The 19,567-nt window shown below is 32.2% G+C and overlaps 2 protein-coding genes across 2 annotated transcripts; one reads left to right on the top strand and one right to left on the bottom strand.

Moving 5' to 3' along the window:
- Positions 1-297: 297 nt before the first annotated feature.
- On the bottom strand, positions 298-2,586 carry LOC141600217 (thaumatin-like protein 1). The gene is made up of 3 exons (XM_074420402.1): positions 2,415-2,586; positions 1,224-1,592; positions 298-746 (listed from the first exon to the last, which is right to left on the bottom strand). The coding sequence occupies exons 1-3, from the start codon at positions 2,467-2,469 to the stop codon at positions 451-453; spliced, it is 720 nt and encodes a 239-aa protein (XP_074276503.1). The 5' UTR covers positions 2,470-2,586; the 3' UTR covers positions 298-450.
- A 9,319-nt stretch (positions 2,587-11,905) lies between these two features.
- LOC141600208 (thaumatin-like protein 1b) lies at positions 11,906-17,098 on the top strand. The gene is made up of 4 exons (XM_074420394.1): positions 11,906-12,091; positions 12,440-12,577; positions 15,601-15,969; positions 16,622-17,098. The coding sequence occupies exons 1-4, from the start codon at positions 12,031-12,033 to the stop codon at positions 16,918-16,920; spliced, it is 867 nt and encodes a 288-aa protein (XP_074276495.1). The 5' UTR covers positions 11,906-12,030; the 3' UTR covers positions 16,921-17,098.
- The last annotated feature ends 2,469 nt before the right edge of the window (positions 17,099-19,567 follow it).

Genomic DNA, 19,567 nt, shown 5'->3' with positions numbered 1-19,567 from the left:
GAGGTTTAACACGGTTACATTTCAAAGTTTCGGTTTTAAGAGTATAAAGAGGTGATATTTCTAATTATGTTGTGTTATACAGAGTATATTTTAACAAAAAAACATTTATTTTTATTTTTAGGAGAAAAACACTATGGGTGTTTTTTTGGCCTTTTGGGTGTTTTCTACATAGTACACCCTTTTTTTCCTGAATTCATTTGCTAAAAACACCATTGGTCCCCTAAAACTCGGATTAAAAACTTGTATGGTTGGGCTCATATCTGAACTTTCTAAAGATGTTGCAACATGACTTGTGAATTTAGAGGTAGCCAATAACATTTTCAGCATAAACCAAAACAATTAGTTTTGCATAGTACACTTTTGGAACATTATTAGCAAAGATAATTTGATTCATAACTTACTATCACTCATTCATTCCTCAATTACATTAGGGAAGGAAGTACAATAGAATCAAGGGCAAAATGTGACAACATAATCAGTAGACCCGCTTCGACAAGTGAAAGTACTACTTCTATCATCATAAGCATAACTATAAGCTTGAGGACATTGTGCCTTAAAGAACTTTGAGTAATTGGTAGGAGGGCAAGTTTGGGGTGTGCTGTATGCGCCGGTGCAACAGTATTGAGGTTGGTTGAAGGCTAAGCACGCGCTTTTACATCCTATTACTCCTCCGCGAGCATCTCTAACCGACAACTCTGGTGGGCATACACTGTTCACATCCACTGGGCACGCTGTTGAGCCACAACCTGGTAGGAAGGACATGTATTCAATTGTTAGAAAAAATGTTGGGATTCAATATCATTTGGTATATTCTTATTTCAGACGGACTTTTTGTGTCTGAAATTAAGACGGATAAAATTTTACAATAAGCATATATTTTGTTAAAAATTAACAATTTTAGTTATAACATTTTATTAGTAAATGGTCACTTTTTATTATAAAATGCTAGACATTTTTCCGTCTTAAGTTAAGACCGTCTTAAAAAAAGAGCTAGTCCATTTGTCAATTTGACCTATTCAAATCTAGGTAATGTTGGGTATGTTTTGCGTTTGAGTCGAATCGAGTACTCTTAGATTTAGGTATTTTTGCTTCAAGTAATTTAAATTGGTAAGAGCCGGTTTGGGGCCAAAAAAATTTAAGTAGGCTTGTATCAAGCAAGTCAATTCAAGTCGGGTTAGTTTGGATAGAATTATAATCTTGAGCTTGAGTAAAATTCTACTCACCTTGTGGCGCGACTCTCACGGGCAGATTGAACCCATCAACAAGGCTAACATCAAAGAAATCCATATTACCATTCCCATTTAGGGTGAATTCGACCAAAGTGGCGGGTGGAATAGCACCGGCCCCATTGCAAGCTACTTGACCCGAACCACAATCCGCTGACCTACAAACAAACCTTGCACCATCCATGGTGCACTGACTTCGAGCCCAAATACGACCTGACCAAGATGGTTGGGCCGCAAGGGTGTATGAGGCACCATGGGCTAACTCAAACCCAGTTGATGGTAATGCAGGCCCACTTCCTGTTAAAGTTGCTGGCCATATTGTGTATGGGCAGTTGTTCCTGATTATGAAATTAATTGAATTTGTCCCTATAATACAACATTACAACAACATTTTGTCAATTGAAATGAGTTATAAATAAGATCAAAATCAAATCATGTATCCATGATTTTTCTAAAAAATCCACGGTAAAATTATTGATTATCCCATCAATACAATTAGTTATTGTTCGTCTTCAAGATCGGCCTTATGTACGAGTTTCAACAACATTTATTAAGACATAGGTCGAAATGGTTAGGTCGTTAGGATTAGATAGTTTTAGATGTCGATAGATTTAATTTAAAGCTAAATCATTAAAAAAATTAGCTAATTTTTTACCAATCACCTTTCACCGCTAATGAGGTTTGATTCTTGACATTTGCAAGGATTCACGTTACGTCTAGCCCGAGCGAGTCAATTGGGTAGGGTTCGAGTCTTCGGGTCGGGTCACGGGTTTAACAGTATTCGACTCGGGTCGGGTCAATTTGGGTCCGGATCTGGGTCATTCTCTTGTTGGTTATTATCAAGAAACTAAGATGGGATAACGATCAACATTCAATAATAAATAATCGGATCGATCATATAGGATTCGGGTCAATTTTTGGTATCGGGTCGAGTTACTCAAGTAGTCGAGTTGGATCAATTTTGTCAGGTCTAATATTAACCTCCCTCACTTGTTACAAAGAGTCCTATCTAATTAGTACCATTTTTGTGTAAACCTAAACTAACTTTGGTTGTAAATTAAAAAAATTTACTGCATGCAAACGTGTACAATGTACTTATAATTTAGTTATAAATTATCTAAAAACAATAACAATAAAAAAAATCATGCATGTATATTTTGTGTATGTAGCAAGATAGAGATAACATACCAACAATAAGAAGCATGAAGCTTAAGGACAATACTAAAGCCTTTTCGAGTACCATCTTTTTTTAATCACAAATTAAAATGGGGAGTGTTTGAACTTTGAGGTGGAGTTGTTTTTGTAAAAGTTAATAATTTAAATATAGGCAATGTGTCTACACTATATATAATTCTGACTACGAATATATTTTGGAAAAAAAATTATATTTATGGTTAATTAGCTGGGAAATAGGTGTATTTTATGGATATTGTGAGATGTTGATTCAAAATTAGCATGGAATCATGGATATTGGATAAGAACGGGAAACCTAACTAGTAGCAAATGGCAGTATTCACTGTTTCAAACTTTTGAAAAATGGTTAAAATTATCGATTTTTATTATTCAAGAATTCTTAACATAAAATATAGAACAAATGAATAAAATTTAGAGTAAATTATCAATTACACCCACGTCAAATACACATTTTTACATTAACTCCCACGTCAAATTTTTTTTTTAAATTACACCCACGTTAATGGCTCAGGTTAAAAATTGCACCCCATCCCATTTTCAGGTGAAAAACCGTGTAAAATGAATGATTTGCCCAGCGTGTTTCTACTTGTGAATGAACTGTTAAACTCTTCATTCACTTCCCCCCTTTCACTTTTAACCCTAATTTCATCCCCAATATTTCCCCAAAATCGTCCCCTTTCAAATTCCCCCAATTAAATCTTAGAATCTTAATTATTAGTATATTGATCATCCGTCACCATCAATCACGTTAATAATCATATGTAAGTTCCCCTTTCATCTCTTCTTTGTAATTTGTTTGTTGGTTAATTTTTAATTTTTGATTTCTGTTGCTATCAATCACGTTAATAATCATTGCTATGGAATTATTCAATGTTGTTTATCCTAATTTGCGACTTTATGAATTCTGGGTATTGTAGGAAAGATGAGCGAAAGAACGCGTCTATAGTTCGGGGTATACGAGGATAAGATTGATCGCATATTGGGTGAGGCTCCAAAACTATTTCAGCGTTTAGATGTTGTTTTGGCACCAACCGCCGTGTGGGATTTGACTAGCCAAGATCCGGTACTCCGGCTGCTTCGGCCTCTTCTCGTGAATATCCCAAGTCCATCTCACGCTCTGAACCTTGGTGGTGTCGTCTCAAGTAGTAAGTTGCAGTATCCATAAGAGTTAGGTTTGTTGTGATTTTGTGATTTGCAACTACCAGTTTCATTTACGTTCGCAAAATTATGATGCAGCCGTAGCAATTATTATATTTTCCTAGCTAGCATTGTACCGTGGATTCAAGTAGTTGTCTACTCAGGGCTTGCTTAGGACGGATAATTGTCATCAGGATGATGGAAGGGGGAGAAAGGGGTGGGTGATAGGCTATAACTTGTACTTCCAAATGGTAAAGTGGTCATCTGTCTTATAGAAGTATTCAGTAGCAAGTTATTTTCAGAATTATTTTAGGTTTGTTCCTTTCTATGTTTTTGAATTGTGTGCTCATAGGTACTAACTTTGTCACCGACAAATTTAACATTCTTAACTGTAACTAGTGGGGTTGAAAGATTTTAATGAGAGGGTTGATCTGATATTTTGATGTTCTTTGTTAGCTTCTTTTCTTTGTGAAGTTTGTTGGCTCAAATGCATTATGCTTAGGTTTGTTGTGATTTTGTGATTTGCAACTACCAGTTTCATTTACGTTCGTATGTTTGGTGCATTGCGGGAATGGTTGCCGATAAACGGGAGGAAGCAAAAAACGGTGACTAATGAGGTGCTCCTTCTTTTTGAAAGGATCCGAAATGTCTTGTCTGGGATGCGTGGTGGATATATGCCGTGCGAGTAGGAGAATTGTGAACCTCCCGGAAGGATGAGCATGAGTACCTCGGGATTCGGATGTTTATTGTGATCATTTAGAGTCCCTACACGAAGACAAGCTTAGAGAAGAAAGGCTTCGAGAGCTTGACTCTTCTCCTTCTTCGATGACGATTCTGTAGATGAATGAGTGTATTCAAAGGGGGCAGGCAAGGTATGGAGGTTGGGGGGTTCTAGCATGCTGTTGAACAATATGTTGTATTTGCACTGATGTATTTGCACTTATGTAATGGATGCATTAAGGGATGTATTTGCACTGATGTACGGTGATGTATGCTAGAGTAGTGTTTCAATTAGAGTACTCTTTCAATTAACAGTTGTACTGTTGAACAATATGTTGTAATTCAACAAATTTCTTTCGCTCATCTTTGTCTGATTCATCAGTTCCGTCTGCTAACCAAATGCAATGCCAAAAATTGCAGTGTGTAATTGTCATTGCCATTACAAAAATTGCCATTACAAAAATTGTCATTCCCACAACCAGTACAACCATTTCAGACAAATATTAAAGAAATTGCAGTGTGTAATTAGACTCTCAATCACGGTATCGTCGTACTCCGTAGTATATAACAATAAATTCACCCTGTCTCTATTCGTCACTTCGAGGTTCATATTTATCAGCATAAAATTGCTTGGCATATACCCTATGTCTTCGTCCTCTGGCATACAGAACCCATAAAATCAATGAACACATGACTCCCGCGGATACGAGTACTAGGCCTATATAGATCCACTGTGTATACAATCCAAAGGCTACATTCTCTGCTGAATTCATTTGGTTGTACAATGTCGGTGTTAGCCTTCCTGTTGTCGTGCATATCTCGTTCTTATTTACTCGTTTTGCCTCACAAACGAAGTTCTTCCACACCTGCATTAACCCAATTAAGGTAGTCACTCGTTTTGCTTTCAACTGGGTTGCTCATCAATACCACTATGATGAGTGCTTTCATAGCTACTTTCAATTGACATTTTAAATGAATTTCTAACCCTAATATTCAAAAGAGAACCTAATTATCAAGAACCATGACAAGATTAAATGGAAACGAAATTTATTGAATACAAATTAATAAAATTGAACACATTGAACAAAAACAAAACAATGGGGAATGAATTACCTTGAGGATTAGTAACACAATGAAGCAAATCAAATTAGGGGAAATATAAGAGAGAATGATGAAGAAGGAAGGGAAGGGAATGAATGAGAGAGTAAACATCAAACACACACAAGGTTAATAAAGAAAGGCAGAAGGGCAAAATCGTCCTAAAAATATGTTTTATCCCAGAAATTTTGAAAATTGACGGAAATTTGGCCGGATTCCGATATTGGGTGCAATTTGTAAACTGAGCAATTAACTTGGGTGTAATTTAATAAAAAAATTTGACGTGGGAGTTAATGTAAAAATGTGTATTTGACGTGGGTGTAATTGATAATTTACTCTAAAATTTACTATTTCAAAAGTTTGGTTCTAAGTTCGTCCCTTGTCACTCGTGAGAAGTTATGATTGATAGATAAGGATGATAATCTCATTTTACCAAGGGAATAATAAGGGATGTAACATACTAACATCTTAGTCTTAGCATGGATAAGAACCATTTAGGCAAAGTAATCTCAAATGCAATCAATGTATTATCTATATGTATCCAGTTGTTTAAGAGACCGTTCACGTGAGTTTGTCATATCTATACGTCGATAATAGTGAGTAATCCTTGTTACGGGTACTCTCTCAAAGAGATAAATAGTCGAACAAATGTAAATTATATGGAGTATTAATTATTAAAATAAGAGAAATTGAACAATTAATAAATAATGGGTGCTCTTCTTAATGTTTTTCATTTTGATATAGTTAAATAAAATATTTTTTATATAAAGTGTAGTCTCTATATTTATTTGTTTGTTGATATTTAAATTGATTGTATCTTAAATAAATGTTTATCTATGAATTTTTTTTTTGGTTTCATAAGGAATTAATTAATCTTTTTCTTTTCCTTTTTGTTATAGGAAAGAAAGATAGGTTGATTCACTATAATAGGAACCATCTTATTTCATCCTTTCGGATGAGGGAGAAGAGTGAAAAGCCAATGACTTTTAACTCACATTTAAGAAGGACATGAATGCCTCAAATTGACCATAAAGTCAACTATTTTATTGCCTCATAAAAATAATGAGTAAATTTCACTTCCGAGAAAAAAGAAAGTTTGATCCTAATATCAATAATTAAAGAAGAAAATTTCTAAAGAATCTTGCACGTTCCATATTTCACGGATAGAGTTAATAATATAAAGAATAATCTATAGTTAATCAAAATATCTACTTGTGAAATTGTGAATAAGTTTATTTGGAGTACATGTAGTTATTGTCCCTTTTTGGTAAAAAGGTGAGAATTAGACACATGAGCCACACACAAGTTGACTTTATAAATAACTAGTATAGTTCCCGTGCTACAGCACGATATTTTTTAGATTTGTTTTATAAAGAAATTTTCTTATTAAATTAATTGTATAAATTAACTATACTTGGAGTTTAATGTTATAATGTATGGAGTACTAAATACTGTATAATCTTAGTAAGAGGTAGAAAATGAAAGTTTATTACCATCAAAAGACACTTTAAGTTGAGTTATTTTTGTCTGAAACTGTTTTTTACTTTACTGTTAAAAATAACACTATAATGTTATATCGTTATATAATATGACATAAAATAAAATTAAGCAATGTAAGATCTAATTAAAATGCGTATTACCTTATAACGGAAATAGGTAAAAACAGTATACTACTCATTTAAAAAGACAATTTACAAATAATTAACTAATATTTTTTATTTTTAATAAAGAAAATACATAAAAATTTGTTACGTCATTTAAAAAACCATATTTAGAGTCTAACCGATGAAGGATAATACTATAAAAAGAAGATTTGGGTAATTTTAGAGTGTAACTGGTGAAGGATAACATTTATGGAAATGATTGTATACTAATAAATTAGGGATAATAATTGTTTCTTGTAAAATAGGTAAATATAAATGTAATATTGTTTCCATATATAGTTTTGAGAGGTTATTTTTTTAGGCGGGAAACTACTAAGAGTTTTTATTCTCTTAGTAGTAAGGGGGATTAGTTTATGTATAAAAATTATATAATTACGGGCAGTAAAGATGACTTGCTTTGGTATAACCAAAAAAATTACTCGTAATATATAAATATATAACAGAAACGACTTAACTTTCACTTAAGGTTAAATCGATAATTCTTAATAGACACAATTCAACTTGTAATAAAACTATTTCAGATACAAATACACGAGACTAATTAATATACTAATAACCCACTTAAGATGCTTGATGAGTTTATTAGAGTAGACAACTTAACCCTTGTCAAATACTCCCTCTAAAACAGTATCCGCTATACCAACAACCACCACAAGCTCCTTCCATCCTAGACCAACTCATCCCCAAACTTTATACTCCAATTCTTATACCATACACCCAAGTGTATGGTACATCATACTCCTCCTTTATTTTAATTTTTAAAAATTCTATAACTTAAATTTGATAAATTGAAAAATAATAAAATTTGCATCATTATTCTTAATTTTTATTCCTCTATAATTAGAGATCGCATTTGATATATTTTAGCATTTATTTTAATTTTACTCGCATATTCACATCATATAATTGGCGTATTCATAACAATGAGATATTCATATTACATAGTCGACATATTCACGTAGATATTCACATCATATAATTGACAAAGTCATGTAAATTAAACATCATATTATCAAAATATAACTCACTTCCCCGAATTAATAACGATATTCACGCAATATAATGAACATATTCACAGATACACATACATAACAATAACAAATATATTCATAGAGTTGATCATCAATACCCAAATAGAACATAACTACTATTCACAAAGTATAACTATATATTCACACTAATAAATTATGTATATTCACAAATATTATTTACATATACGGTACTTATAAATTACATTAACATAAAATATAAACCCCATATTCACAATATATAACATTTGATTATGTTATTTATACTTTTTTGTGAATGTCGGTATCTCCATTTGCAGACTTGCTCAAATCAATTGAGACCATAACAAAGTACATAATCCAATTTAATTTTGCCAAAAAAATATGCAATTTATGAATTTGTGTAGTAATAAATTAACGACAGAGTTTTTGTTATGTATTTTAAAGGGGTTGAAGTTTAATTGAAGTGGTAAGTTGGTAACATACTAATATAGTGGGTAGTTATTTTTGTTATTCTTTATTTATTTATTTTTATTATTTTTGTCTTCAATAACTACCTAAGAGGAATATCCTACTCCCTACTCTTGGGAGTAGGATATAATTTACCCTAAATTGCTCAGTTAAGCTTCCAACAAGGCAACAATCAATTTTTTGAGGCTTTAATAAATGGGTAATGATAAATACAATTTATTGAGTTGTATTTAAGTATTTAATATCTTTCCAAATTTGGTATTAATTTAAAAATTATGGACTAAATTACACATAAATTAATGCAAAAAATGCATATATTAAGTATTTATTTCCTTTTTTTAGTTGTTTAAATACAACTCATTGGATTGTATTTATCATTTCCCTTAATAAATATATATGTATTATGTTTTTTTTACAACTGCAGCCAGCCTACCACATACATATAAACCCATTTTTACTGCTACCAAAAAAACTTCTTTAAAAACTCATACCAACATATTTGGTTCAGATAGTAAATCGGCCACCGGAACCCACATCGATCAACCGCCTCTTTCCTCTCCAACAAATTCCACTCCTGCCTCTTCCAGTTAGGGTTTAAAAGTCAACCATTGTAGATCTCGATGCGTGAATGAATGAAAGGTATAATGAACACGGTGTTTAACATGGTAAAATTGTCTAATGTGTCATTCTCATATATATGTGCTTCACAAAAGAAGATGTGTATGCCGTATACATAACATGCTTAGAATAATTACCGGAGACATGATAATAATAATGTCATGAAAATTTGCGTTGACTATTGATACTTTTAGAAGCATTCATAATGTGATGATTAAAATTTGTTCCAGTCCATCATTATTTGATGTTAAAATTTGATCTAATGCAACACTGCAATCCATGATGTGATAAATATCACGCTCATAAGATAAGGATGCGGCGCAAGAACCACCTTCTTCCCCAACCCTACCACCTAACGTCTTCCTTCTCACCACCGGCACCATATTCCAATTGAAAACCCTAATTGAAAATTTTAACTTCTAATTAAAAACAAAAACAATTAAACCGACTTAATCTACCACAAATGATTTTACTTGTTGATAAAACAAAACAATTAATTTTTTAAAGAGAAAATTAATATCCAAAATTGAAGTATTTGGGAGTAATTTGATTAGACTTTACGCGGGGGGGGGGGGGGAGAGAGAAAATTAGATAGTTTTGTTATGGAAAAGGGTAGTATTTGGAAATTTTATGACAAAAAATTCATGAAAAAGTAAAATTTGTCCATGAAAGAGCAATGACGTTAATTTGTTACCTTAGCTTATTGATAATTATGTCACATCATGAGAATATTAATATATTCATCGACTTTGACTCTGTTTGGCACGACATTTCAGGTGACTTATTTGACCAAAGTAGCTTATTTGACCAAAATTTCAGCTACCTGATTTTTTTACAAGTGTTTGGCAAGTAGCTTATTTGGTCAAATAAGGTACCTGAAATGAAATGTTACCTCAGGTAGCATTTGAGAAATCAGGTATCTAAAATGACTTATTTTCCATTTTTACCCCTTTATTCTATAATATTAAATAATTTGCATATCCTTTTACGTCATTTTACCAAAATTAGCTACCTTTTCAGATAGTTTGTCAAACACATTTTTATATAATCACTAATCAGTTACCTTATCAGCTCCTAATTTTCAGCTATATTATCAGTTACCTTTTCAGGTTTCAGTTAGTTTTTCAGTTTTCAGCTAACTTTTCAGGTTTCATTTACCTTTTCAGGTAGTTTTGTCAAACATAGCCTTTGTTTAGTTTGAGATGTAATAAATGATAAATACAATCCTGTGAGTTATAAATAAGACTTGTCAAGAAGCTATCTCAATCAAAAGTTTAAGTTGATAGTTGAAGTATAAAAATAAAGTTTAGTTTGAGATGCCCAAATACTTAACAATGCCCTTATTATTCCGGATATTTAGAACTTTAAGCCCCTTATATGCACGACGAATAGGAGTGTGAGGACTGAAAATAATACCTAACTTACTATAATTAATCATTGACCCAAAGCCTTACAAAAACTCTCGAGGATGCAATCCAGCTAGCTGAGCGAAGGTTATTTGTTTCTAATGTCGGATATACATCGCTTTCCTAGAAACAGTGGTTATTTTGTTTCTAATTTATAAGTTATCGTGTGTGCGTATTTTTTTCCAAAATGTGACAATTTTTTTGTCAATAGTAATCATTTTTGGCTTTTGGGGTAAATAGTGATAATATTTTAGCCATAAAAAGTGATAATTATTTAACTAAAAGTGATCACTATTTATCTAAAAATGGTCACTTCTCTACTACTCGCACGTAAGACTATCGCACAAGATAATTTGCGTGACATTTGTCATGTTTGTTTAATAAATTGGTTGTGAACCAAATTTGACCACTTCCAAATGACACCTTCAATGTTCACAAATTATAATATAAATGTACGACTATAACTAGTGCAGACGTGCAGTAGTGCTTGCTTTTGTTCACGGGCTACTAAAAATCAAGTCTTTGGCGTCTCCGACTAATTTAATCCATATTTTGATCCACAAAATTCCATTGAAGACGGACGATATCCATCACAAGCTTGTGACGGATACCGTTTTCTCTCACAAAATGTCATTGAGAGGTTAGTGGGAAGCACATGGAAGGTGGCCCACCTTGTCCCCTCTCCCTTTTTGTGAGAGGTCACAAGCTTGTGACGGGATTAGCCCGTCACAGGCAAGACTAATTGATTTTGATCACATCCAAATGAAACATTCAATGTTTAAAAACTATACTAAAGTATAAAATAAAAAAAAGTACTATCTCTATTCCAGTTATTTATTGTCCTATTTTATTTTGGAGTGTCTCAGTCAATTGTTATTCTTCTATTTTAAGAATAAATTTGATAAACAATTTGCTCATTCACACTCAATTTGGTCAATTAATCATCTAGTTGCTCTTTGTGTTAAAATCAAAGGACAACAATTGACGGAGACGGAGGGAGTAACCACTTCACCTAAAAAGTGATTACTTTATATTATCATTGAATGACTATATTTTAACATAACATGATCATTGTTTATAGGAAGACAAGTGAACTAAATTAAGTGTAGAAGATTTAATTGATCATCAAAAACATTTCTAAAATAGAATAACAAACAAATAATCGACACATTCAAAATAAAATAAGTTAATAAATAACCGGAACAGATATGAGTAATATCTTATCCTGTCACGTCTATATTTGATCTTCTCTTTGATCGTGTATAATGGAGTATTACCTTACACTTGCTTTTTCTTTGATTGGGGAGATTAGTCCACAAAGATTGCGAAACATTCCTAATCCTGAAATTTAATTTGAATTTTAGCTCTCTATAAATATCCCCATTATCATTCTTTCATCCTCATTAATTATTGTGTTAGTCATATAATTATACTCTCTCTTTCACATTATTAACTACGGAGTACTTCGTATTTCACACTTCGGAATATAATGAAAGGAGAAAATCTCTTATCTCGATTCGCGATTTGCTTGTTGATTGTTCATCTAATAGGTACATAATTTTTAGCTACTGCTTTCCTTCCACTTTTATTATCCTAATTTAACTAAAAGTTATACTTTAATTTTTTTGGATAAAATACCATAAATACCCCTTGACCGATAAACATAAATACAAAATATAAGCAAAATGGAAAAGGAGAGGATATTTAACTAGGGTATATAATAAGCAGTTCACTCTTTTTACTTCGTCAAACAATTAATTTGGAGCGTAGAAAACACAAAAAGAGCGAGCTGAGGATATAAAAGTAAAATGGAGGCACTATAATAATTCATTTTACTTGGTAGTCAATAAGTACGATATCATGCATTATTCATTAAATTCGATTTTCTTTACGTATAGGCGTTGGAGATTCATATGCTGACACTGAAAATGATCGTAATCCTGATGCGAGCTCGTGGAAGGAGCCTTCTCTAATTACTTTACCGGGAAGGTCTTCCGACCAGGTTTCCGATGGTCATGTTTTCACTGGTTTCCCAGGTTTGTTTCCTTGTGAATAATATTATTAATGTGTGCGATGTAAAGGCTTATTCTAAGTAATTTTAATCAAAATATATGCTCATTTATAAAATTATATTTTAACAAAAATAAATCATAATTTATACAAAAATAAATTCATGGTCAAATATTAAGTTCTACCAAATTAGGTCGATTATCTTTTACCGCCCGTAATTATATGACGACTTTTTGTACATAAATTAATTATCATCAACTTGCTAACATCAAGTCTTGGTTGTGAATGTTACTAGCTTGTGACGTCTCACAATCTCTTTTCCTTCTTACATAAATAAATCGACTGTTAGTCTGCGCAAGTAATAATTTGTGATTAATTATATATAAAGTCAACATTAATTATTGATTTATCCGTTTATTACTTGTGTGTGGCTAGACCTGACAAATTTTGCCCGACCCGTTTTTCCATGGCCAAAGACTCAAAAATCTCGACCCACGGCCCGTTCAACCGAACCTGAAATGACCGTTAATTTAGAGATGAAACTCGACCCGAACAGATTGACCGGTAGGGTCAAAGGTCACAGAAGAATTAAAATAAAATAATATTCTTTTATTATATCTGAAATACTAATAAAAAAAGTAATTATTAATTTTTACTTTAAATTTAATAAAATTGAAAACCCAAATTTATACTCCCTCCACTTTTTAATATATGACGTTTTGCTTTTTCGAGGCGAGCCTTTAACTTTAATATTTACAAAAGTATATTTGGTAAAAAAATATAAAAATTATACCATTAAATTCCTTATGAAAAATTATTTCATATGAATATACATATCACTATATTTAATCATATAATTTAAGAGATATTAAAGAGAGAAGTGTGTGTCTCGAAATGTGAGAAAGTCATATATAGAAAAATAGAGAGAGTATAACTTTTATAACCTTTAGTAATAACTTAATTTCTATAACCGTGTCAATATAATTAATGTAACCATTTAGTATGATTGAAATATTAATTTTGAAATGGGTAATGATAAATACAACCCTTAGGCTTGTAAATAAGAATAAGGGTTGTAAATAAGAATTTAATGCATTTCGTTAATTGAATTAAAGTAGGAATTCAAGACAAATTTATGCGTTTATTAATGTTAATAATGCTTGATTTAAGCTTTTATTTCCATTTTTGGAGCCTTAAATAGAGCCCTAAGGGATGTAGATATCATTTTCCTTTTAAAATATGCTCTAAAATTTTGAAAGTATTTTTTTCGATATAAAAAATGGTAGGAAAAAGGCATTAAAACTAACGTCTTGACTCATATTCTGACCCTAACCCGATATGTAATATGTATGACGCGACCCTTATTCTGACCTGACCTATATAACCCTCGACCCGCGAACCAACTCACCCGACCCATTTGGCTTATGTGATAAGTTGCGACCTTTTTACCAAAAAGAGACAAGAACTACATGTACCCGAACTCAATTTCATTTTCATCAATCGATTATTGAAATTAAGATATAGGTCAACCCCAAAATAAATGGCTAAAAGTGTAATGCGGTAAGAGAATTGTGTACTGCGAAATAAATATTCCAATTAATTCTATTTTTCAATCACAATTTTATAAAGTTGTCGAGGTAGTAAAAAGGCTTTGAGGCCGAATAACAACAAGAGTTGCAAGACAATAATACTTGCTCCTTTTGCCTATGCTCGACTTTTTTCATTTCTTAGGTAATTTTTTTGGTATACCATATTAACGTACACTTAATCACGAAAAACACATAAAAGGATTACAAAAGAGTGGTTTTTCAATAATTAAGAAGTAAGAAACTACTTCTTTCCATTATTACATACTTCCTCTGATTTACCTCAAAGGTAATATAGGGAAAAATAGGGTATTTAAAAAAAAGATGGAAAAAGTAATGGCAAAGAGGAAAAAAATAGGTGGGTCATGTAATCGTGGGTTTAATTGTGGAATGGTATGTGGGGTATGTAATGACATTTTCTATAAATATGAAATGGGTATAAGTACAACTTGGTAATGTTGTGGGCCAAATAAGATATGTTACATTTGGTGTAGATTGTACGTTTTAGGTAAATGTTACCTTTAGTGGAATCGGAGGGAGTAGTACGTACTAGTCGAGACCCCCTTTCAAATGTCGAGAATTGAACCTCATTATTGGCGAAAGGTGATAGGTGGGAATAGGAAGAGCGTAACCAGTATCAAAGGTAGCACTCGCTAGCCCAAATTTCCAAAAAAATGATTATGATTATTGATTATTGATTATTGATACCCAAAATTCAAAATTCTTAAACATGGACCTTAATTTTTTGGTGGGTATAAGTATATATAAAACAATCTGAGAAAAAATTGTTATCCCAAACATTTTATTTCTAAAAGATTGTCCCCTGGGTGGGAATATTAAACAATTGGGCACCTTGTTTTATCTTTTATTGATCGTTATAAATATTCGAAATAATTCCTAAACTAAGTCGGGTTTTCGTTTTGTTAGGCTTTTTTAATGTCTTACACTTTTTAATTGTGAATATCGTATTTCTTCGAGTTAAAAGTTAAAACACCCACCTAAAACCCGAGTTCCGCTTATATCGATCTAAAACCCGACTTTGATCGGCTTATATCAAAAACCCTATCTCATTGCTATTTAGCTTCGAACTATACAGAATCTCAAACTACATACCCATTCCTAACGAGTAAGTCTTTTGAGAGACGGTCTCTCAACAAGTTTATTAAGAGATTATTTTACAATTTTAAGAAAAAGTGGTACTAAAGGTAATAAAATATGTACAAATCATGATTAAAGATAAAATAGATACATTTATTATGTAAATATTTACGAAATTACTATGTCACGATCAATAATAAAAAGTTCACGAAATATAAATAAAAGGGTACGAAAAATTGGTCTCTCAATAACTTATTGAAAGACCGTCTCTCCTAAAGTTTAGTAAAAAAAAATTATTACATGGTTGAGGTAATGAATAATTTTATTTTTTTCATCTCAAATGACAAAAATATTTTGTATTACAGGGGCAAATTCAATTAATTTCATAATCAAGAACAACTGCCCATACACAATATGGCCAGGGACTTTAACATCAAGTGGGCCTGCATTCCCATCAACTGGGTTTGAGTTAGCCCAAGGTGCCTCACGCACGCTTACGGCCCAACCATCATGGTCAGGTCGCATTTGGGCTCGAAGTCAGTGCTTCATGGATGGTGGAAGGTTTGTTTGTAGGTCAGCGGATTGTGGTTCGGGTCAAGTAGCTTGCAATGGGGGCGGTGCTATTCCACCCGCCAGCTTGGCCGAATTCACCCTAAATGGACATGGTAATTTGGATTACTACGATGTCAGCCTTGTAGATGGGTTCAATCTGCCCGTGAGAATCTCGCCACGAGGTGAGTGGAATTTGTTGCTCGAGTCCGTGATTATAATTCTAGTCAAATTAACCCGACCTACATCCGAAAATATACTAAACTCCTTCCGTATCACTTATAAATTATCAATTGAAATCGACACAAAAGAAGATGCGGAATAAAACATTTTAATAATAATAATAATTATTATTATATCACTTGGTCATAGAATATACTATAAATAGAAATAATAACTATGATTGCTATACCTAATAATGAAAAATGATACTCCGTCATGTTCTCTAAAATCTTCCACATTTTCTAAAACGACAAATTTACAAAGATCTCTCACTTTCTTTATTTGTCTAATATTTGAGTTATAATAACCTATAACCCCACATCCTCTCACTTACTTTCATTTACGTCCCCACATCACCATACTATTTTTAAATTCTACCCAAAACAAACGTGGAAGAACTTAGTGAATAGGAGAGAGTAACTATTAACCGAGACGGAGATAGTATGTAGCAGAACACAAATTATTGTTTAAGATGGAACTATCCTTCTCAGGTTTAAAACGTGGCATATAACATACTCAAAATTACCTAGATCTGAATAAGCCAAATCGACAGCAGACCTAAATGACCTTGAATCCCAACATTTGTCCTAACAATTGAATGTTTGTCCTTCCCAGCGGGTTGTCCCTCAACAGCGTGCCCAGTGGATGTGAACAGGATATGCCCACAAGAGTTGTCGATAAGAGATCCTCGCGGAGGAATAATAGGATGTAAAAGCGCGTGTTTAGCCTTCCACCAAGATCAATACTGTTGCACCGGCTCGCACAACACACCCAAAACTTGCCCACCCACCAATTACTCACAGTTCTTTAAGAACCAATGTCCTCAAGCTTATAGTTATGCTTATGATGATACTAGTAGTACTTTCACTTGTGGCAGCGGGTCTACTAATTATGTTGTTACATTCTGCCCTTGATTTTATTGTACTTTGAAGAATTCTGTATGTGATCATGATTGTGAAGAAGCTTTGTGAGTTTTATGTTTGTGTGATTGTGTAACTGAGAGAGGGAGAGAATAAATGTAATCTTTGTATTATGAATAATCATGTAACAAACAATGAACAACTCTACCTATATAATACTCCCTTCGTTTTATATTGATGTTCCCATTTCTAGAATATATATGAAGAGTATTTTAATGAAATAAGAAAATGGGGGAGTAATAAATAAACCGACTTAGTTAGTTGGTAATGACACTTAATAGATTTTAACTAACTTTGAACAACTAACTAAATACGGAGTAACAATTTTCCATCAATATTTTAACACCGTCCCTCAAGTTGAAGGGTGTAATATACCGCCCCAACTTATTTTGTAGCACATGATGTTGGTCAGGTGGTTGTTGTTTGGTTTGAATGTAAGACAAGCTAATCAGTCCATCAATCAACTTTTCCCTAACAAAATGACAATCAAGGTTAACATGTTTTGTCTTTCCGTAAAAAACAAATTTTTTAGCTATGTAAATGGCAGTATAGCTATCATACTTGATGGATATAGCCACCGTACTGTATAGGTGTAATATTTGGAACTTCTAGTTCAACCAAATGTATAAATCAGTACAAATTATGCTTAAAGGCAAAATGTGTAGGCTTGACACCAAATTAAGCACAAAATTAAATAGTCATTTCATGACAGTTAACTATTAAAAAAATCACAAAAAACATATAAAAAGGGTACAACAAAAGACCATTTTCTTAATAATTAATGAAAATTGGCTTCTTCCAAGTTTTTATGTTGTATTCAATGTACTTGGTAGATGAAAATATTTCTGGACATCATCCAGTGTACATGGTAAATAAACATTACACCGATACATTATTCAAAGATATTCATTTAATATCATAGTCAGCAGCAAAAAAAATCACAAAAAACACAGAAAAGATTAATAAAGAGTGTTTTTTCAATAATTAAGTGAAAAATTGCTTCTTCCAAATTTTTATGTTGTATTCAATGTACTCGATAGATGAAAATTTCCCTGGACATAATAGAAAATACATAGTAAATAGTAACTAAACATTACACCGATACATTATTCAAAAGAATCTCAATAAGACACTATCTGGTAAGTAGACTATAGTAGACGATAGTATTATGTGACAAGATTACCATATCACGCTCTTTATTTTCATAATATTTTTCTCAAAATAACCCTTACCACCTAAAACCTATGAAAATTAACTCTTAATTGATTTAAGAAATTGAACAATGGATCCTAATTCTCAAATTAATGAAGGAGTTTACTTGTTTATCAATTATTATTATTATTATTATTATTTGTTGAGTTTTATTTGATTAATCAATTTTTTTTTTGTTAAAGGATGAAATTAGGGTTTATTGATAATTGTGTTAATTAATCAAATTAAGGATGTTGGTGTTTCGTGGTGTCTTGCGTAGTGGGTGGTGGAGAAGAAGGTGGCAATTAATCAAATTTGTGATAATTCTTCAAGTTGATAGGAAGTTAAATTACTCAAAACAAGGGTTAACAAAATTGGATTAGCTAAGATAGCAGGATTCCAAATCACTACTTTTTTTCAATTTGAAATACCAAAATTAATTGAAGTTCGCATATTACGATCTATAGTACGACAATTGAGTTTTGCATATAGTTTCTTGCATTTTTGAATGCGAATCATAATTGAATGGTATGTGCGTGGTTTTGAGCGAGGGAGGTTAAGAATGGGTAAAATATGTGAATAGAAAATGTCAAGGATAAAATCGTAAAAAATGTATATAAAAAAGTAAAATTCGTATGTGAAAAAGCACATCCCATTTTAGTGTCAAAGTAACCTGACACAGCACTTATGGTAACCCCTTGAGTAATTTAGTACTCCGTGTGAAGCTAACTTTAGTATCAAAGTAATGTGTCCTTCCTAGCCAATAAGAAACCTTTAGGACTATTTAAAATCAATAAATATAACTGAAAATTCACGTGCTACCCTCGAACTTTGTCATTTTGCACATGGTACCCAACTTTTTAAGTTTGTGTACATTATACCCTCCATGTTTGATTTTCATGCACAACGTATCCTTTTTGTCGCTCTAAAAAAACTCAATTGCGCATAACTCCTAAATCGGAATTCAGAATCGGCCAATTTTTTTTCGTTAAATGATTATATCGTCATAATCTACTATTTGAGAAAAAAAAATTGCCGACTGACATTTTATAGATTTTTTTAAACGAAAATCTCACATCAAACATATCTTCGACCATAAATTTTTGAATGACCAATTTCGTTTTATCAATTTATAGATCTCGAAGAGTTAATCAATTTGGAAAAAAAATTAGTCAATTCCGATTTCTGATCTATAATTTATGCTCAATTGAAAATTTTAAAAAGGATAAAAAAGACATGTTGTGTTTGAAAATCAAATTTCAAGGATATCATGTGCACAAACTTAAAAGGTTGGGTACCACGTGAAAAATGGCAAAGTTCGAGGGTACCACGTAAATTTTCCGTATTAAAGGTAAATATAAGGTAAATATAACCATAAAGACTTTTTATTGGCCGAGGAGGACACATTAATTGTCCTCCTAGAGGACCTAAGAATTTTCCATTAGGTCTG

Source organism: Silene latifolia, chromosome 1 (genome assembly GCF_048544455.1).
Source record: "Silene latifolia isolate original U9 population chromosome 1, ASM4854445v1, whole genome shotgun sequence".
Classification (NCBI taxonomy): domain Eukaryota; kingdom Viridiplantae; phylum Streptophyta; class Magnoliopsida; order Caryophyllales; family Caryophyllaceae; genus Silene; species Silene latifolia.
This window is presented reverse-complemented; position numbering and strand designations above follow the sequence as displayed.